The sequence below is a fragment of the Giraffa tippelskirchi genome, chromosome 4 (assembly GCF_054371585.1).
Source record: "Giraffa tippelskirchi isolate mGirTip1 chromosome 4, T2T-mGirTip1v1.2.pri, whole genome shotgun sequence".
Classification (NCBI taxonomy): Eukaryota; Metazoa; Chordata; class Mammalia; order Artiodactyla; family Giraffidae; genus Giraffa; species Giraffa tippelskirchi.
This window is the reverse complement of record NC_137278.1, coordinates 98807394-98829429: the sequence shown is the minus strand read 5'-3', so window position 1 is coordinate 98829429 and position 22036 is coordinate 98807394. Positions and strand designations below refer to the sequence as shown.

The 22036-nt window shown below is 46.4% G+C and overlaps 1 protein-coding gene across 50 annotated transcripts in view; it reads right to left on the bottom strand.

The window, feature by feature from the left end:
* KANSL3 (KAT8 regulatory NSL complex subunit 3) overlaps positions 1-22036 on the bottom strand; it is a 73670-nt gene that overhangs the window by 35415 nt on the left and 16219 nt on the right. For 10 of the 50 annotated variants that reach the window (XR_014051936.1, XR_014051937.1, XM_081484699.1 and 7 more), the window contains exons 6-20: positions 15552-15683; positions 15194-15310; positions 14838-14939; positions 14669-14740; positions 12900-12974; positions 12564-12721; positions 10430-10493; positions 9792-9992; positions 9434-9590; positions 6392-6583; positions 5851-5935; positions 5331-5461; positions 4229-4338; positions 3634-3856; positions 3175-3308 (exon numbers count right to left, since the gene is read on the bottom strand). Coding sequence is in view for 43 of the 50 variants with exons in the window: in XM_081484699.1 (XP_081340825.1) it covers positions 3175-3308; positions 3634-3856; positions 4229-4338; positions 5331-5461; positions 5851-5935; positions 6392-6583; positions 9434-9590; positions 9792-9992; positions 10430-10493; positions 12564-12721; positions 12900-12974; positions 14669-14740; positions 14838-14939; positions 15194-15310; positions 15552-15683 (1953 nt within the window). In the remaining 7 variants the exon portion in view is untranslated. Of the gene's footprint in view, positions 1-1196; positions 2940-3174; positions 3309-3633; positions 3857-4228; positions 4339-5330; positions 5462-5850; positions 5936-6391; positions 6584-7454; positions 7554-7987; positions 8066-9433; positions 9591-9791; positions 9993-10429; positions 10494-12563; positions 12722-12899; positions 12975-14668; positions 14741-14837; positions 14940-15193; positions 15311-15551; positions 15684-22036 lie in introns of those variants that run through there. The other 40 variants (XM_081484678.1, XM_081484681.1, XM_081484682.1 and 37 more) reach the window with 15 other exon arrangements.

Sequence of the window (22036 nt, the reverse complement as noted above, 5' to 3'; positions counted from 1 at the left end):
TCTACTCCATCCTTCAATTTAGCCATGGAAAAGGATTCTCGCTGACCTCTGCTCTCTTCTCAACTCTAAGTAGGTCCCCCTCGCCTGCCCCCAGCCAGAGCAAGCTGAAGAGGACCATCTAAAAGAAAAGGAACATAATTTGTGAGGATCTGTCTTCTAGCTGGGCATCAACGTGTCATCAGCAAAGGTTAAGACTGCCTGAAAACAGGCCCAAATGGCCTACAGGTCATTTCCATCCAACCATCAAAAAACTGGTAGTTTTTGTGCTATATAAATGTTTTGGAATATGAGAAAATGTTTCCTATATTCTAAAACTGGACAAGGAAAGGACATACATTAAAAAGCAAGAGCAGAGAGGAAGAAAACTACAGGCCAATCTTGCTAATAGATGTAGACATCAAAACCCTAAGTAAAACAAATCAAGACTAGACATGCTTTACCTCTGAAGTTCTTGTTTCTTACACATGTACAATAAAATTTAGGAATGTGCAAAAAACAAAAACAAAAACAGAACAGGACATACTGAACAAACTACTGAATCTGGAATTCAGACAGTCTGACATTAGGAAATGTTTGAAAGTAATTAATCATTTTAACTGACTTGAAAGAAATAGTTGTACTCATTCAGTTCATTTAATTCCAAAATGGCAATGAACAAATCTTAAAACTCATTATTTATAAAAAGAGAATAAAGATGATCTTAGGGAACTAGAACCATAATTGATACTTAAGAATATGCATTATCAAACAATAATCAAATAGTATAGAAACAGGTCAGGGGTACTAACAGGTCCTGTGTGTACAGTAATCTAGAATGTGACAGCAGCTCTCTTCAAATGAATGGAAGATGCATGGACTCCGTAAGTTAGATCCTTACCTCACTTAGAATGAAAAATAAATTCCAAATGGACTGAACAACTAAAGGTAAGCAAACGAACACACGCAATGTAAGAAAACACAAACAGAGTCTCAGCAAGGGATGATGGGAAAGTTCTGGAGGTGCATGGTGGTGATGGCTGTACAACAATGTGAATATGGCACTGAACCACCAGTTTAAAAAGGGTAAAATGGTAAATTGTCTGTAAGCAAACTTTACCACAGTTTAAGACAAATTTTTAGAAACATAAAAAGATTATATCCTTACAGTGGGAAGAGCTTTCTTAAGACACAAAACTTTAGAGTCATAAAGGGAAGAATTTGAAGATTTAACTACATAAACAATTTTTAATGTCTGTTTGATAAAAGACCCAGAAACAAAAATTAAAAGATAAGCAACTTAATACTTCAACAGAAAAAAATATATATATAAGTAACTAACTGGAATAAAGCATATACAATTTGTATAATATATTTGCATATTTGTATAAAGGATTAACACCTGCATATATAAAGCTACTATGAATTACAGAGATACAGAATATGACAAGCAATTCATTAAAGATACAACCTCATAAGTAATCAGGAAAATGCACATTAAAACAATTTCATTTTTCACCTATCAAATTAGTAAAATTAAAAATACTGATTTTCATAATCAACAAGGTGGAGGAAAACAGGTATTCTCATCAGTGCGGCTTAAACTGTCAATGAACAAACCTTCTGAAGGACAGTTAGTCAGCAGCTAGCCGGGTGTTCTGGGAAATCCCACGGACAGAGGAGGCTGGCGGGCTACAGTCCACGGGGTCATAAAAGAGTCGGACACGATTTATCGACTAAACAACAACAGCAGCCACATGTTAGATGTACAGGCCCCAGCTTACTGGTCTCCAGCCTATAGAAATCTCCCAGAGGTACACAAAAATCATGAACAAGTGGTAGTCACTATACCAATATTTATGCTATTGAAAAACAAAATATAACTCTCTAACAGGAATTGTGAAATACACTTTAGTACATCAACACAGTGAAATATGAGACAGCCACTGATAAAAAATAGACAAGTCTCCATGGAAAGGACAGGGAAAGACACCACATGTTTCATAAACAAACGTTAGTTACAAAATAGCCATATTCTGTGGTCTAATTTCTGTCAAAAGAGTAAATAAAATAATGAATTTTGTAGAAAGAAGAATCTAGAAAAATGCATATCAAGCTACCAACAGGGGCTATCATCTCTGGGAGTGTTATCATGGGAAATTTTCACTTTATAAATTATTTCTATAACTTTTGGATTATTTAAAGTTAAGTGCAATCACTTTTGTAATTAAAAATAGAGAATAAAATAAATTAAGTCACCTGCACCTCTCTGCACAAAGCCAGGGTAACCACCTCTGAGCAGTACTTTCCCCGTGGGAGGGCACCGGCGCCCAGTTCCAGGGCGGGACTGGCGTGGCAGGAGGGAGGGGACGGGCTAAGCCCTCAGCCAGGGGAGCCTGCACACCAGGGCCCCACATAGGAGGCCTTGGCTGGAAACTGGATGCTGAAGGCAAGCGCATGTGCTGCTGGAGTCAAGACTTGGTTGCTGTTAACCTCTGATCTCTGGGTGGCCCTCAGGTCACCATTTACAATGAGAAACAGTTTACCTGAAAAGGTCACAATGGAAATCAGATCAGCTAAGAGAAACTGATGGTGGCTTCCTGGCTAAGAGCTATAAAAACCTAACTGTGCCCTGAAAAGACAAAATGAACACAAAGATCTGGGATGGCCCAAGGCTGGCAAGTCAAATAAAGAGTATTACCAGTTAGCTCCTACGCACCCTCTGAACAATGAAGCCAAGGACAAGGGGAGAAAGGGCGGAGAGGGGAAGAACACGGACACTGACGAGGCATGGAACACATCTCACGTTTAATCCTCACACAATCCAGGAGAGCTACAGAAGAGAAGCCGCAAAGAGGCCCACGACTCAGTCTCAAAGCTACAAACTCCAGTCAGCAAGGACCCACTGTACAGCACAGGGAACTACACCAACAGTTCTATAACAACCTAAAACGGGAAAGGATCTGAAAAAGTATATAACTGAATGTGCCGTACACCTGCAACTAACACACTGTACATCCACTACACCTCAATTAAAAAACAAAACCCCAAACCCAACCACGGTAACAAAGCCACAAACTCCAAGAGTGGAGGTGCACCGGGCCTGCCTACCAGTCCAGCTCCTCCAATCAGCCAACCAGCTAGACCCCGCCGCCCAACACTGGAGCCTATGTCCTCGGTCTCCCCAGACAGACTCACCTGTGAGTTGGAGGGCAGTGCCTGGGAGGTGGGCTCCTCTGACGGGGCTGCTCCTGTGCCCACGGGGCTCAGCGTGGTGATTCGGCTGGGCTGGCCACGCAGTGTCAGAGTGATAGTGGTGGGGACCTTCAAGCCTGAGAGAGAGAGTGGTAGGCTCTTTTTGTCACAGCCTTCACTTTCCTTTCCTGGAGCGTCCCCCTAACCACCCATGTGACACCCCCCCCCACCCGGCCTCCTGTCTTGGTCTCCTCCCCAGCTGGGTCATCTACGCCCTGTCAGTCAGTCCAAAAGCAACAGGAACGGCCTGTGTACTCTCAAGTTCCCTGGGGTTGGACCCACAGAGCTGAATCCCTGAGGTCAAGGCCAGGACCCTGTGGGGCTGGTTCAACATCATACCTTGCCCATGTGAGGTGGGACGGTCTTGAGGGAAGATCCCCACAGTTCTCATGAAAGACTCACCTGATGCTTGGTTAGAGATCTGAGCCAGGCCAGGGAGGCTGCTTGCTAACTTAGCGAGGCCCCCATTGGTCAGCAGCTGGTGGATGGCTGTGGGCTTCCCACCAGGAGTGGCACCCAAGGAGGAGAGAGTGGTGGCCACAGGGATGGTGCGGACAATGGTGCTGGTGCCTGTGGTGATGGCACCCAAGCTCTGCATGGGGGTAGGCAACTTCACACTGGTGGCCTGCGGGACACACAAGCCCAGCTAGTCAGAAGCTGCAACCCACAGCGACGGTCGAGTGTGGAGGGCCCATGTGCTTAAAAACTGCCCAGGTACTGAGCGCCTACCCCATGCAAGGTACTCTGCCAGGCATTTCCACATATTCTCTTATTTAATCCCCACATCAGCTCTGCGAGGGAGGTACTATCATTATCCTCATTTTATAACCAAGAAAGCAAAGATACAAAGAGATCTAGAAACCTGTCACTAGCCTCTGGTAGTCCCCCACTGTGGAGTCAGAGGCTATCTGTCCCTGACCCAGTGTCTCTGCCAGAACCAGCTGAGTAGGCCTCCTCCCTTCCCGCCCTGTACCGCCCAGGGGAGGCAGACGTGCACCTGCGGGGCTGGCCCGGGAGAGGGGCTTGCTGGGAGGCCAGAGGTCTTGCTGCTGATGTCCTGCAGGCTGAAGCTGAGGCCCTGGAGAAGGCTGCTGGCTGACGCGGCCCCTAAGAGAGGACACAACAGACATCAGCACAGGCTTGGGCACCTTCTCACGAGCAGCCGTGCCCACCATCCTCAGTGACCAACTGAAACACCGACACTCTTTCCCCTGGACATATCCGGTGCCCACAGAGAGATGCCAGAACGTGCGCACGCACGCTGGACGCCCACTATTCCCGACACACTGTCTTCGATTCACTCTGCACATCCCAGCCAGCTCCAAACCACCTGGCTTGCATTTTGGATGGGTTCAGTAACACCAAGGAGAACATGGACCCACTTACAAGCCAAAAAAATCCGCAATACCTGACTCAGACTTCACTTTACACGCAGTCCAGTGCCCTGAGAGCAAAGAGGAAGGTCCTCCGGAAGAACGGGGCACCCTGCTGGGCTCAAGCAACTAGCCTTTCAGTGCAGGGTGAAGGGATCAGCCTGGCAGAAACATGTCTCATTCTGCTGATGCCCTGGTGCAGCACCATTTCCCGCTTTATTCAACCAGACATGTTTAAAAACACCAACACAGCTGGAAACCTACCTGCTATTTCCCTTATAGCAGCAGTCCCCAACCTTTTTGGCACCAGGGACTTTTCATGGAAGACAATTGGAGCGGGAGCAGTGGTGATGGTTCAGGCAGTAATGTAAGCAACGGGAAGTGGCAGATGAAACAGCTCACCTCCTGCTGTGCGGCCCAGTTCCTACCGGGTCACTGACCAGGACCGCCAAGGCCTGTGGGTTAGGGACCCCTGCCTTACAGTACAAGAGACATCACCTGCAGACTAGGACATTTACTCACTGCAGATGTTAAGGCCCAGAACTCCCCCACCTCAAAGTTAATTCCCGCTCCATGCCAAGCCTCTACAATAAGCCTGAGACCCAGAGGCGCACCCCTGAGACCTAGCTCCACAGTGCTTTCCCAGGGCCACCCTCCAGCAGCAGCACAGACAGACTTGGCTGGGAGATGGGGCTGGGGTGTGGGGGGTGCTGAGTTAGCAGGTACCTGGGAGGGAGCTGCCAGCGGAGGGGGCCACCAGGCGGCTCTGGAGTGTGTGCAAGGCATTGGGCGTGGCACTGCTGGAGACCACTGAGGATGCCTGGCTGGCTGAGACGCCTCCTTCAGAAGCACTTGACCTGGAGACAAAGACAGGAGCTCCATCACCTAAAGGTCCCTGCCAATACCAGGAGGGTCCAGTGGGAGGCCCAGCAAGGCTTTCAGCAACGGACACAAGGCTATAATTTCCGTGTCTCTGTCTCACCTTCTGAATCCAGCCTCCAGTCCTTCTAAAAGTCAGGCCTAAAGGAAAGACTTTAGGTCTTGAAGCAAGAGCTACAGGACACTTTGTAAACTTTAAGTAAAAGTCAACTCTGAGTTGACCCAAAGGGAGAACACCCAACTCAGAAAGAAGTCACGTTCACAGGACAGACAGATTCCAGAATCCACTATCTTTCAAAGCATTCACTGGACCCTGAGAAGAGGTGAAGGGAAAGAACGGGACAGACAGACCGGCAGACAGACTCACTTGGCTGTGGCGAGAAGCCCGGTGAGTTCTGTGGCCCCTGTGGATGCCTGTCCCAACATCATGGTGAGGGGCTTCCCTCCTGTGGCTGCAAAACAGAAAACCCCGAGGCCACTGGTCAGTCTGGTTTGGTGCTGACCTTTCAGGGTCCCAGAGTCCAGGCTAAATGCAAAATATTACAGAAAAGACTGAAAGATGCAAAACGAAGGATAACTCTACATGAGAGAAGGGAAGAGTTGGGAGTTATCTTTTCCTTCTATTTTCTAAACTTCTGGGATATTTTATCATCTTTAATTGAAAGCAAAAAGAAACAAAGAGTACAATGCTGTGAACGACCCCCCAGCTCCCTCTGATCCTGGTCCTGCCTCCCTGATCCTAGTTCACTGCCCACTCTCCCCCACATGCAACCCTTGCTGTCTTCTCTGGGCACCTGCTGCGCCGAGGGAGAGGAGTAGCCGCCCAGCAAGTAGCCGCTTAGGGGGCAATGCTGTGTCTCTGGGACGGTCCCGTCAGTTGCTATTTAAACAGGTCAAGAGAAACTCACCTTCTGGAGCGCCCCCTGAAGAAGCGGTGCAAGGCCCTCCAGCTGCATCCCCTTGGGAGATGAGGGACACTTTGATCTTCGGTCGCTTGCAGGTCTTTGTGCCAGAAAGGGGACTGGAGGGATGATGCCGCTTCAGCTGGACCCTGAGCTCCTCTTTCTCAGCTTCCTCCGTTTGTTCTGATGAAATAGGAACTAAGACATGGAGCTGCGGTGAAGTTCTCCACGATCCAGAGAAGCCCGACAGACACTGATGACCGGTGCCAGCACAAGCATGGCCGTGTGGGAAGAACCGGCCCAGCATGTCCACAAAGAAGGCCACTCCTTCCGTCCCACCCATGCTCATCTCCACGATGGCCCTCTCCGAGGACAGTTCCCTCCCCTCCCCTGTCCTGGGCTCAGAAGGAAGGAGCTCTGAGTCGGTGGAAACAGAAAGAAAGGAGATGCCATCCTGGCTCTGCCGAACAAATGGGACTCACCGCAGTGGACCTCAACAGGGCTTCCCGGACTCTCAGAATGTGACAAGCCTCCCGCCCTCCCCCATGTCACACAGCTGGAGGCCAGCCAACATGTTCTGGACAAACAACAGAGGAGCAAGCTATTCCGTCCTCCCTACAAGGGAGATGTCCCCAGAGCTCTGAGTCCCCTGAGTCCCCTCAGGGCCCAAGGCTGAGGGTCTGCTTGTCGAATGCTGGCCATGAGAAGGATTATCACCAGGACTCCAGGCTGGCTCTGAGTAACCCCTAGGTGAGGGGGCATCATAGCTGAGACAACTTTACAGTTCCGGCCCTGAAGTAACAGGGCAACAGGGGCCCACGTCACAAGCTAGTCCCCAGGTCAGTGGGAACAGGACTGAGAAAGGCCATCTGTTTACACGTGGGCCTCCCTGTCCACCAAATCAAACAGACACATCCTGCACAGAGCAAAGCCTCCCAGACTCTTACGTTATCCTTCAGCCTTCCTCATAGATCCCCTCCTCTTTACACTTAGAAGCACGCCCAGTCTTTCTCAGCACAGGCAATCGGGGCGGAAAGGCAGGAGGAAGGAGACAGAAGGCTGGACTCACATGAAAAATGGGAGGTGGGAGTGATGGGGGCAGGCTGATGTGGGGCCACAGGAAACCACTCCAAACCACAGTGAGGCCACAACCAGCTGAAAGGAAGGACTGCTCAGAGGATGAACAAATTGACCAAAATCAGCACAGGAAGGAGGGCAAAAAGGAAAGGAGATATAGTTATGCTGCTCAGTGCTTGCAGAGACCAGGATGGAAGCAGGAAATCAGAGGCAAGGAGAAAAACACAGGGAGATGCAGGCTCGCAGGCAATGGACCACAGGCACACACAGGAGAAGCAGAGCCAAGAGCCACAGTGAGACATGAAAGGACAAGGGGGAAACCACCATAAGAGGCAATCAGAGTGAACGGGGGAAAGCAAAGACTATGGAGTAAGCCGAAGGACAGCAAAGAAAAAAGGAAAATGCGGACAGAGGAGAACAGGGGGAATCAGAGACAAAAGAGAAGCAGGGCTGGGGAAGAGATGAGAGGGAGGAGGAGAGAAGCAGAGAGCGGAGGGTGCAGGCGAGGAAGAGAGTGATACTCACCAAAGAGACAGGAGGAGGTGCCGGGAGGAAGAGCTTTCCTCACCAGCATATTTTGTTTCAGAAAAGCAGCAAACTGAGCTGGAATGAATCAGAAAGAATTACAGAATCACGGCCAGCCAGAGAAAGGAGAAAGAGAGAGGGAGTAAGAAAAGGTATGAAAATGTTCTGGAAAATGGTCAACAGGGGCTTTTCCTGGGATTACTGATGGATTTGAAACCTGATTCTGCCACTTAGCAGCTCCTTGGAGTCATACATAAACTGAAAATAATGCATGTACCTGACTCATGGGGCCACTGCCCGGATTCCATGAGCAACAGCAAGTCAAGTGCCAAGAGGAGGGCGAGGTGCCTGGCAAGGGCCCGGGAACCCCAGCTGTCCTCACCCCCTGCCTGTGAGCTCTGCCTGTGCCAGGCGGCCGTGCTGCGGCTCTCCTCCGCGCCGCTCTGGGTCACGTTCTGCACCCAGCTCCCCAGTCAGTCTTGCAGAAGCCCTTCCAGCCTTGACTAGTTGTTGCCTCCAGAAGCATCACAAACTGTTCTCTCTCTTCATCAAAAGCCGAAGGGGACAGCGCGCACTTGGCTCTGGCCACCACTGAGGAAGGTGTGGGTCACAGCGCATCCATGTGGACCTCAGTGGCCTGGCCTCTTTGTCTCCATTGATCCACTCACACTCACAACCACCTCTGGGCAACCTTGTATGAGGCCTGGGTCTAAGTTTTGACCCTGTGGCTCCACTACACGAAACGCAGCGGAAGAGTCTGCCTGCTTGACAGCCAGCTCCGGCTGTCGCCTCTTCCCCAGCCGGAGACTCTTGGATGATACCCGCTCCTGGCCCAGGCCCAAGGAGCCTCACCTCAGGACTGCCGACTGGATCAAAGTGGGGCAGGGCAGCTTCTTACATCACGGTCCCTGCTTTCCAAACTCTAATTTCAACTGAACAAGTATTTCCCAGCCTAACTGAAAACCTATCTCCAGAGATTCCTGAAAAACATCACTGGAAGTCCCAGTGTAGGAATCTTAACTCTTCAAAGGCGGGCACGAGGCTTTGGAGCTGCCCTGGTATCTGATGAGCACGGCCAGCCCTGTCTGCAGGACCTAGAGAGCTCCCAGACTGCAGGAAAGGCTGGGCCTGAAGAGAAGACACAGCTTCCCCAACTGGGAGTCAGAAAAAATATCTGAGGCCAATATACATGAAGTCAGCTCATAAAGGTGAACTTGCCCAAATGCCAAGACGAGGCTATAATTAGTGGAACACACAGTCACAGTAACACATAGACCTTGTGTCATATTTTACCCTTGAAAACAGCCCTTGGTATTTATTCCAACCTAATTCTGCCTGGACAAACATGTCTGGAAAAAGCGGCAGGTGCCAATACTTTCCAACTGCCACATGCCATCAACTGAGAAGAGAGAAGCCAAGAGAGGCCCCTGGGCCAAGCGGCCGTACCTTGGGCTTGTCTGTGGGTCAGCACAGCCTCTGTCCGCTGCACGTGTCTCTTCAGCAGCTGGGTGCTTCCAATCTGACTGGACTTCTGGGAAGAGGCCCCAGTGGCCACTTTGGTCTTGGGACTGGAGGTGGGGCTGCTGGACACACTGGAGAGATCCTGAGTAGATGAGAAGGACAAGGGCCAAGTCAAGGTCATTTGGATGGACTGTCAATCATCAAGTCCCCCTGGAGTTCCCTGGTCAGGGTTTCCCCCTGCAAGAACTCAGAGGCCTGGCAAGGCCAGCAGCCTTCCCCGGGAAGCACAGGAACCCACTTTGCTGACTCCCCAGCAAGAGTGCCCCTTCTCTGCCTGCATTACCTCTGAGCCCGAGGGGGAGGCAGGCAGCTTGGCAGCTGGTGATGCAGGTCGACTGCCCCTCTCCGAGACCTCAAAGGCCAGGTCTCTGCGGGCCACGTCTCGGGGCTTCTTCTTCTTCTCGGCGTCCTGATCCCGAGGCTCGGTGCCCATGTGCCCCTCGGTACGAGTAAGTACCCCGGTCAAGAAGTCCACGATCTCGTCCTGGGGTAAGGAGAGGCCCAGGTGTCAGGAAGCTCCCCAACAGTTCCTACTAAAATTGAGTCACCCCAGCTTTGAAATCAGTGTGCTGTCCCTCCTACTTCACAAAGCCCGGCACAGGCCCTACCCTCAGCCAAGGACCCACAGGAACCCAGCCTCTGTGCCCAGAGTGGGGGGTGGCATTCTGAGGTGGTCACACTTTACCACTCCTCAGTGAACCCTTCCTCCCCACCCGCTTTGCTCACATCTTAGATCATTACTCTCCTTCTCTCTCCCCTCCCTCTTTTCCCCTTTTCTTTGCTTATGACTTAGGTCCCCCAAAGGCCCCAGGGGATACCCAATCCTCCATAGAGTCAGGAGGATGCTGCCAAGGAGACCGAGCCTAAAAGGTTACAGACAGACAAGCCTAGCTGAGAAACCCACGGAAAGCAACTGTGTACCTGAATGCATCTGTCCACCATGCTCTGAGTCAACCCTTCCGATTTCTTCTTTGCTTTGCTTATTCTAAGAGACAAAAAAGAGGAAATGTTTCCTTTCCAAACATTCCACAGTAACAACTGTAAATAAGAATGGGTTTCTCTTCTGTGTTGGTTCTTTTCTAAACCCAAGAAGGAAGATAATGGTAGCCTACAGGCAGGTCTGCAACCTCCCTGAACCTCAGGTTCCACATCTGCAAAATGAGGAACCCTAACACCCCCCTCATGCCGTCAACTGAGAGAAGACAGAAGCCAAGAGAGGCCCTTGTGGAGATGACACAAGGCAACATAGGTAATGAACCAAAGAAAACAGGGAAGGTACTTGGGCCTGTTCACTCCAGAAGTCCTGTACCTAGGGCCTCACAGGTAAACTCTATCTGATTGCTAAGATCTCATCTTGAGGTACCCCAATACAGTTCCAAACCCTGAGACTTCTAGGTGCTGCTGAAATGATATTACCAGGAAAGGTGGCCACAGGTTAGTTCTAAAGGGATCAGAGAAACTGACCACAGCTGGCTGCATTCTCCTCTTCAAAAGCCAGACTTAAATCCCCTGGCTTCTGCCTGGGGGTCTCAGCAGAGACAGAAACTGGGCACCAAGTGACAAGATGAAGAACAACATTCTGAGCCTCCACATTCTGAGACCCCAATTCACTGGGTTCTGGCCTCTAACCCTGACATGTAACATGCTCATATTACAGATGAGGACACCAAGTCCCAGAAATTAAGCAGTTTACCCAAACAAAGGAGCAAGAGTTAAACTGAGGTCTCCTGATTCTCAGTCCAATGCCCTCGGTGCCATGCAAATATGTCTCACCAGCAGCCTGACAATGCAACTCTAACTAAAGGTGTTTTCATCTCTCCCACTCCCTAACCACGACTCAACACAGTCTATTCTCCTATAGGTAAGAATGTCTGAATTAACAAGAAAGAATGTATTTACAAGCAAGCATTGCCCTGAGCATCCAAGGATTAGACTCTAGGTCTACAAGAAGCTGTCAGATGACAAAGGCCAGGAGGACTTCTCCAAAGGATCTCTGGGTAAGAAACTGACAAGACAGGTGGGAACAGGTATTCACTTTAAGCTCTCCAGTTAAAGCATTCAAATGAAGTTAATACCTAAGACTGAGCATATTATAAAGGAGGCCAATAAAGGACACAATCTCTTTTTCAGTACATTTCATGAAAATATAACTAAAGGCCCCGCTGGCAGACCCTGAAAGGGAAGAATGGCCATCTCAATGACTAAAGATGCCCCCCTAAAATCACTTCCAAACTCTGGTTTATACTCCAAAATATATAAAAGGATGCTTAATACAAATAAAATCTTTGTTCACATTCATCCTCAGTAAGGGAAGAAAATGTAAAGAAATGCCTACCCCAGTGAAAGCCCAATGGCAAAGACTGATTACAGCATCTCGAAATATCTTCTCCCCACAAGATGGCTACTAACTACAAAGGGAAAAATAGTAACTGTAGAGAAACCTGGTAGATACTACCTTGACTACGTGATCAACGGTAACCTTGCCAGTAACAAGACATAGCAACATCATGCAGCGGCAAGGATGCACTAAGGGCACATGAGCTCCATGGCATTCCTGCCAAAAATGCGCCCTCAACCTAATCACGAGACAATGTCAAAACCCTAAACTGAGGAACAGTCTACAAAATAGCAATCTTAGAAAGTATCAAGGTCATGAAAGACAGACTGAGGAACAGTGTCAAGTTAAAGGACACTGAGGAGACACAGCAACCGACAGCCATGTGTGATCTGGACGTGATCCAGGACTAGAAAAGAGTATCAGTGACACAGTGATGAAATATGAGTCTGTAAATTACATTATAGTATCATATCCATGTTTATTTCCCAGCTTTGATAATTACTTTTTGGTTATGCAAGATGTTAACATTTGGGAAATTTGGGTGAACAGTATATAGAATTTTTTGGTACAATTTTTACAACTTTTTAGAAATCTGAGTTAGTCCAAAAATTTAAAGTTTTTTAATGCCCCCCTTTCACTGAACTAGGTTGGGCACAGTTGTATCCACCTTGTAAGCATCTTTTCAACACTCTGGCAGCGCCCAGGGACCCTACCCACCTGAGATTGTCATCGGCTCCCCCAACCACCACCAAGCTGTTCTCCGCTCTAATCTTCTCCCGGAAGTCCTCCATGGCTTCAGGGTGGCACTGCAGGGAGTTCTGACCGATGACAAAGAGGACTGGAGTCTTCATATCCAAGAGGGGATCGTCCACATCCTAAACAGGTCCCGGTTTTACGGTCAGCCAGTTCATACTTGCTGAACACTACCTGGCAAGTCCACTCAAGAGTCCGCTGGGCAGCTGCGGTCACTGGGCAGCAGCCGGGGAGAGGCAGGCTCGTCTTCCCGTCCTCCCACCTGCCGGTAACCTGGCAACTCGCACGCCCCACGCTTACCCCTCTGGGGCCGTCCACGGTAAGCAGAGGAAACCCAAGGCAGACAACAGCAGTGACATACTCCATCACCGACACCTGCAAATATGGCATGGTCTGCCTCAAGGTCAACTGATTTTACCACAGCTACATCCTACCCAGAATCCACCAGCCAGTCCCACTTCCTCCTCCCCTGCTGTAACTCCTAGGTGGTGACACGACCCTCTAGGTGGTAACACAACCAACCCCCTAGATGATGACACAGGTGTACCAGCCACACAGTAGGGCAGTAAGAGGACAGAACACAAGATGTCTGGTTACACCACCAGCCCCCACTGAGAGAACTGGGGCCCTCAGGGGATCCCACCTGAACCTCTGGGAGGATGGGAGGTTTAATGCTTCCATCATGGCAATTTGCAAGGCTTGAGTCCTTCCTTTTTCCTCCACTAAGAGCAAATGCAACCAAGAGAACACAAATGCTGCTCTTGTCCCTTATGTGAAGAAAACCTCTCCCTTTTGAACTTAATAGACAGTGGCCAGACACTCAAAATTTCTCAGAGTAGTTGCTGACAGAGTGCTGTCATCCGTGGGACCAGGGAGTATTCTTCCTCTCATCCCAGGTGTCACTTGACTACATAACATGAAGCAGGGCAGACTTTCCTCACTTGATCCACTTCAGAAATGGGGCTTTGGACAGGTTAGGGGCACTTATACAAACTAATATACATACAAATGTATATAAAATGATAAAGAAAAGGTTCCTTGATGTCTTAGAAACGGACAGAACATGAGTACAACGTCAAATTCCAGAGCTATTAAAATTTCTGCTGGTTAAATTTGTTTAGGTGGGTGAATAGTACTGATATGTTTAGAGGAGAAAAGAAAAAATTTTTTCAGTTCAGTTCAGTCGCTCAGTCGTGTCCGACTCTTCGCGACCCCATGGACTGCAGCACACCAAGCCTCCCTGTCCATCACCAACTCTCGGAGCTTACTCAAACTCATGTCCATTGAGTCGGTGATGCCATCCAACCATCTCATCCTCTGTCATCCCCTTCTCCTCCCGCCTTCAATCTTTCCCACCATCAGGGTCTTTTCAAATGAGTCAGTTCTTCACATCAGGTGGCCAAAGTAGTGGAGTTTCAGCTTCAACATCAGTCTTTCCAATGAATATTCAGGACTGATTTCCTTTAGGATAAACTGGCTGGATCTCCTTGCAGTCCACGGGACTCTCAAGAGTCTTCTCCAACACCACAGTTCAAAAGCATCAATTCTTCGGCGCTCAGCTTTCTTTATAGTCCAGCTCTCACACCCATACATGACCACTGGAAAAACCATAGCCTTGACTAGACGGACCTTTGTTGTCAAAGTAACGTCTCTGCTTTTTAACATGCTGTCTAGGTTGGTTGTAACTTTTCTTCCAAGGAGTAAGCGTCTTTTAGCTACACACTAAAATATATATAAACAAAATACTTCGTGTTTTTTTTTTTCCCCAAAATAACTGGAGGGAGCTAAAAGTGGGCAGAGGTAAGATGAAAAAGATCTTGGCTCTGAGCCAATTTCTGGTAGGGCTTAAGGAGGAGCCCAAGGGGTTCATTACACTAGTCTATCCTCCCTTTAAATTTCTGCTTAACATTTTCCACAATAAAGTTAAAAAACAAAGTTTGTCTCCCACAGTTTAAAATCCAAGTATGCAGGCAAAGCATTCAGCACAGTGCCTGGCTCCACAGTAGCTATCTGCAGCAACAGCAGCAGCTTATCCCCAGACAACCTCTGAATAAGATGGGATTACTTACGTGACAGGCCACCAGAGCTCCTGTATTCCAGCCAATCAAGATAATGGGCTTGTGGGGGAAATGGCTGTGAATCTTTGTGGGAAGAGAAAGAAGACAGTGAGACAAGAGGGCACAGACTGGTGCAGAACGCTGGGTGTGCTGCGGTGAGCTGACAGAGAAACAGTCTCACCTCTAGCACTTTGTTTCTCACTGCCCCGATCATGTGCTCCAGACACTGTAGCACTCCCACTCCACTCCCATTGTTCAGTAGGTGGGTGGCGACAGGGATGACCTAAAGGACAGAGAGGGGCTGCCATACCATGAGCTCAGTCTCTGATCATCTCTCCAGTCTGCTTAGCCTCCCCTAAACCCTCCAACCCCGGATAGGCACCATCAGCATTCCAGAGACTTGGAGGATGCTCCACATCCAAGTTCATCCATCTGGCATCTCGGCCCCCACTTCTTGTACACTAAGAAGTGTGCCAAGTGCACTAAGCATTGAGCATTTTTCTGCCTCTCAAGCCGCCCCCCCTGCCCCCCACATACCTTGCCTAAGCAGGACAGCTGGGACTGCCAGAAGCGGTGGCGGCGTGAGGTGGGGAACACAGAGCTAGAAGGCCCGGAGGAGGCGATGAGGATAAGAGGAGAGCCAGGGAGTTTGCTCTACAGAATAAGACCCCATCAGAGAGCCAGTGAGGGAGGGAGGCTCCTCCACGGAACCCCACGCACCCCACGATCTATCTTATCCTCGCCAATGCTGATTTGCTCAGGAAACTATGTTAAGCGTGACACACGGCCAGTTATTAGTGAACACAGTTAAACACGCCATTTGTTATCCTCTTGCCAAGGCTCTGAGACTGGACTCTAAAGTAAACCTCACGGGCCACAGTGAAGGCCAACTTACTGGTTTGTTATGGGAAAGCACCCCCACGGCAGGGTCCCAGGGCCTCTTCAGCAGGAGGGACAAGGCCTCAGCCCCTGCAGCCCCGGTCTTTGTGTTGGAGGACACAAGCATCCGGTCAATCAAGGTGGGTATCTAGAAGCAAGGGAGAATGGAGACACTTCCAGTGTGAGGCAGGAGACCCCACTACCAGGGTCAGGCGGGAGGACACAGCCCCACTGTGAGCCAAGGACAGATTCCAATGATGCCTCTCAGACTTTCCTCACAAGAAAAAGTACAAACAAGTGGATGGCTAAAAATACATCTTCCATCATTAAAGGTAAGGATACAGTCCTTTGGAAACCAATCTGGTGATATCAATCTGGTGCATCGAGAGACTTAAACTTATTCCTATCCCTTTCCTTAAACTCTGTATCAGAAACACATGCGCGCGCACGCACGCACGCACACACACACACACACACGGGGTAGGGGGTAAGCAAAAGATAAATTCATTCTCAATAATAGTCAAAGAGTAGAAACAACATAAAGGCATGTACAAGAAGTGGTTAAGCAAATTATCTACCTAATCAGATATTATGGGTTAATTTAAAATGTTTAAAACAGTTTGTAGTAATATAGGAAAGTCATCTGCTAAAATGTTAAAGGTAAAACAGAAAATATAAAAATCATCTCTAATTAAGAAAACTACAATAAGAGAATATGCCAAGATGTGAATAATAAACTTTATGGAGATAAGAAGAACCTTTCCCCTTTCCTTCTGTATTTTCTAAATTTCCTCAATGAACATCAGTTGATTTTGTAAGTTAAAAACAAAATAAAACTCTGCATTTTCTTCTAGTATACTGCCTTCAACCTCTGTAGTGCTAAAAATATTTGTTACTATGCCCCAAGTAATATAGCCTACCATACTGTGTATACAGTTGACCCTTGAAAAACATGGGCTTGGGACACTAACCATCCCCAATGAAGCTGAAAAATCTGTGTAATTTTAGTTTGCTCTCCGTATCAGTGGTTCCACATTATATCATTACAATTTACCAAAAATGTGACCTCAAAGATGTGTAAATATAGATTACAGACTTGCTGATGCTTCCACTGAAAAGAAATGTCTGTGTGAATCTCATACTGCCCATAAAAAGTCAAAATGTCCACAATTAAGAGAAGGTCCCGCTCACCACAACTGAAGAAGAGCCCATGCAGCAAGAAAGACCCAGCACAGCCAAACACAAATAACACTTGAGAAACAAGAATAAAACTACTATGGTGATGCAGGTGAGAGAAGTTCAGTCCATAGCTAACATCAAACTCAACAGTGAAAAACTGAAAGCTTTCCCTCTAGGATGAGGAACAGGACAAGGATGCCCACCCTCACCATTTTTATTCAACACAGTACTTAAAGTCCTAGCTAGAGCAATTAGGCAAGAAACAGTACTAAAAGGCATTCAAATTAGAAAGGAAGAAGTGAAACTATAGATTTGTAGATGACATCATATTACATACAGCAAACCCTAGACACCAAAAAAACCATTAGAATACATGAATTCGGTGAATTTGCAGGATACAAAATCAATATACAAAAATCTGTTGCATTTCTAAATAATAATGGAGAAATTTTTTAAAAAATGCTCATTTACAATGCATCAAAAAGAATTAAATAGCTAGGAATAAATTTAACTAGGGCTTCCTTGGTTAAATTTAACTAAGGAGGTAAAAGGCCCATAACCTGAAAACTGTAAGACATTAACTGAAGAAACTGAATAAGTCACAAATAAATGGAGATATTCTATGCTCACAGATCGTAAGAATCAATATTGTCAAAATGTCCATTCTACGCAAAAAACAATATACTGAACAAATTCAATGCAATCCCTATCAAAATTCCAATGGCATTTTTCACAGAAATAGAACAAATTATCCTAAAATTTGTATGGAACCACAGAAAGCCCTAAATAGCCAAAACAATCTTAAGAAAAAGGAACAAAGCTAAAGGTATCATGCTTCTTGATTTCAAACTACTTGACAAAGTTACAGTAATCAAAACAGTATGGTACTGGCACAAAAACAGACGCACAGAAGAATGGAACAGAACTGAGAGCCCAGAAATAAACTCATGCATGTACAGTCAATTAATTTATGACAAAGGAGCCAAGAAAACACAGTGGGGAAAGGACAGTCTCTTCAATAAATGGTATTGAGAAAACTGGATAGCTACATGCAAAAGAATGAACTGGACCATTATATTACCTTATACACAAAAATTAACTCAGGATGGATTAAAGATTTTGAATGAAGATCTGAAACCATAAAACTTCTATAAGAAAACATAAGCAGTAAGCTCCTTGATGTCAGTTGGCAATATTTTTTTGGCTCTGACACCAAAAGCAAAGGCAGCAAAAGCAAAAATAAACAAGTGGGACTACAAACTAAAAAGCTCCTGCAAAACACAGGAAAACATCAACAAAATGAAAAGGCAACTTACTGAAAGGGAGAAAAAAATTTTAAGTCATGTATCTGATAAGGGGTTAATAACCAAAATACAAAAAGAACTCATGCAACTCAACACCAATAAAACAATCTGATGAAAAAATGGGTAGTTTTGAATAGACATTTTCCCAAAGAAGATATACAGATCTTCTATACATGAAAAGATGCTCAACATTACTAATCATCAGGGAAATACATATAAAAACCATAATGAGATACCATCTCATACCTGTTAAGAGTAGCTATTATCAAAAAAGACAGGTATTAACAAATGCTGGCAAGGATATGGAGAAAAGGAAACCCTTGTACATTTTGGTGAGAATGTAAACTGGTACAACTTTTATGAAAAACACTAACAGACGTTCCTCCTAAAATTAAAAACCGAACTACCACATAATCCAGGAATTCCATTTCTGGGTATTTACCTGAAGAAAACAAAAACACTAACTCAAAAAGATATATGCACCCCCATATTCACTGTAGCATTTTTTACAATAGGCAAGATATGAAAACAACCTAAGTGCCCCCCGATGGATGAATGGATAAAGAAAATGTGGAATATATATACAATGGAATATTATGCAGCCATAAAAAGAAGGAAATCTTGTCTTGTGAAGTCTTATGAATGAACCCTGAGGGCACTGTGCTAAGTGAAGTAAGTCAGATGGAAAAACACAAATATTGAATGATCCAATGTGTATGTGGAATATGGAAAAACAAAACAAAACAAAAAACCAAACTCACAGATACAAAGAACAGGCTGGTGGTTGTCAGAGGGAGGGGGTGGGAGATTAGTAAAATCGGTAAAAGGGATCAAAAAGTATGAAATAAATAAAGTCAAGGGATGTAACATACAGCATGATGCCTATAGTTAATAATACTATACTCCACATTTGAAAGCTGCCACAGGAATAAATCTTAAAAATTCTCATCAGAAGAAAAATAATTTCTTTAACTATGTACAGTGACAGATGTTAACTAGACTTATTGTGGTACTCATTTTACCATACATACAAATATTGAAACATATTGTATACTTGTCAATAAATGTCAATTATGCGTGTGTGTGTGTGTCAGTCGCTCTGCTGCTGCTGCTGCTGCTAAGTTGCTTCAGTTGTGTCCGACTCTGTACGATTTCATGAACTGTAGCCTGCCAGGCTCCTCTGCCCATGGAATTCTCCAGGCAAGAATACTGGAGTGGGTTGACATTTCCTTCTCCAGGGGATCTTCCTGACCCAGGGATCGAACACTGCATTGCAGGCAGGCTCTTTACCATCTGAGCCAACAGGGAAATCCTATATGTCAATTATATTCCAATTAAAATAAAAAGTTCGAAGATAGCACAAGAAGATAAGTCATTCCTGGAAATGACAAGAAAGGACAGTGTTCCTAATTTTAAAAGAGCAAGACTAAAAAGAGCTCTGCACAAAAAATGAGGGGGATATTTTAACCATGAGGCTGTCTCAGTTTAACTCAGGAAACAAATGTTTATGCAACACTGCTGTTACAAGGCACCAGGCTAGTGCTGACTGCAAAGGAGTTTAATCTACAATCTATGAAGACAAGCACACAAATAACTAAAGAGGAGGGGCTGGTAAGTGCCATAAAGAAACAGAAGCCTCACTGCTGTGATCTGAACCATTCAACAGAGAAGAGCGTGAATGGGCAATTTTCAACCGAAGATACAGCATGCGAAGTGAGATGCACTCTGAAGAATTCCAACAGAAGATGGGGAAAAGCTTTCTAAACAGAGACACCAGATATAAACAAGAAAGTCCAGGGCTCACTCTAGGCACAGATGGCCTGAAGTCAAGAACTCAAGTAAGGAAATAGGAGGATATAAGGCTAGTAACAAATGACAGTGTCAAATTGCAAAGGATCTTCACCCTAAACTGGGTGTTTCTTTAAAACTAATTGATATTTTGTCACTGTGAGCCACTCAACACCTAGAGGTAGAGGATCTGACTGAATATTAGATTTTAAAAACTTTTATCTGGCAGTTTCCCCAGTGGCTCAGTGGTAGCGAATCCATCTGCCACTGCAAGAGATGCAGATTCAATCCCTGCGTCAGGAAGATCTCCTGGAGTAGGAAATGGCAACCCACTTCAGTATTCTTGCCTGGAGAACTTCATGGGCAGAGGAGCCTGGCAGGCTACAGTCCATGAAATCGCAGAGTCAGACACAACTGAGCGACTAACACACACACACACATAACTGACATTTACTGACAAGTATACAGTATGTTTCAATATCTTGTTGCCTGGAGAATCCCATGGACAGAGGAGCCTGGCAGACTACAGTCTGCGGGACCGCAGAGTCAGATGTGACTGAGTATACAGCATGTGTGCACACACACACACACAGTAGAGTACACCTCTGAAATGACAAAGCCTTGAAACTCACTTTTTTGTAAATACAGAACACTTAAGACTCCTCTGCCTGAATGAAGCTAGGCAGACCAAGCACCCCTGTTCTCTCCAGCACAGGATCACTCTCAGCAGACAATGAAGAGGATGGGGCCCATACCTTCCCTGCTCCCTTTACAACAGGTCTGATGGTGCAAGTAACTGGGCCTAGAGTGTGACCCCATTCACTAACAATTTCATCCAGCAGAAGTTTTGGGAACAACTTAAATATTTCTTGTGAATCTAACAGTCATGGGAAAACAAGAGCTTGATGGGAGAGATAACACTGAGAGCAGAAGAGCACCTTGTAGTCTGGGCCCTTGCTAACTGTGCTTCCTCTGCCATCCCAGCTAACCCACGCTGTGACTCAGCAGCACGCACCATGCAGACCTGTGGAGTACCGCCAGTGGTCCGTGATGCTCAATAAATCTGAACACTACTTCATTCACTTGGGAACACCCAGACAATAACTTCAGTTAGAAAGCAGTGCCAACTTCATTGAAGGAAATGACCTCCAAGGCATACTGGGCATGCAAAGAAAAGCCAAGAAGTGGACTCTGGGCTTGAATACACTGGTCCCCTAGAGCAGACTCACCAATGCTGCTCTCTTCCCATAGGCGGAATGCTGTAGAGAGTGGTGGAAATGCTTGACTACAAGCCACTGCTCTCTGGCAGTGTGCCCTCGCTGGCACTCTATTCACACTTGAGCCAGGGTGACCACTGCAGAGGAGCAGCACAGGGGGAAGTCTGGGGCCATCTTTTCATTTGTCTCTTTCTCCGCTAGAAAATCAGCTCCATCAGAGGAGAATTTGTTTTGCTCATCTCAACACTTGGCACATTGGAGACACAAAACATGTATTTGTTGGGAACATCCAGACAATAACTTCAGTTGGAAAGCAGTGCCAACTTCATTAAGAGGAAAAAGACCTCCAAGGTATACTGGGCACGCAAAAAGAAGCACGGAAGTGGACTTTGGGCATGACTACACTGGTCCCTTAGAGCAGACTCACTAATGCTATTCTCTTTCCAAAGGCAGAATGTATAAATTAATGTCAAATTCCTACCATGCATTTCATTAATGCATCTAGTCCTGAGTTTTATTTCCAGAAGTTAAACCAGTCTTCTTCTGCTTTCAAACAAACTCAGCATCCTTCAACTTACAAACAGATAGGAAACAGGAAGTCTGGAAATTTGGGGAATATGGCTGGGGAAAGTTGCTGGCCAACTGCTTGCAAAGGAGAAAAAAAGTCCACAAAAGTAAAAAACTGAATTAATCCAAGTTATCTGAGGCCATGTTGGAGCAAAACACACTAAATATAATGGTAACACTTACAAATCACTAACAGTTACCCTGGGTTTCCTATGTGCCAAACTTTGTGCCAAGCATTCTATCCAGATTAACAAACTATCACAAAAATCCCAGGCAGGTATTATTATAGTCAGCCATTTTTTAGAGATGAGGAAACTGAGGTGTTAACCCAAGATTACACAGCTAATTAGTGATGAAAGAATCAGCAAGGCAGTCTGCGTCCAGAACCAGTACCCCATCACAATGAACACAGTCCAGTGCAATAACTACAACCACAGTAAGCTACA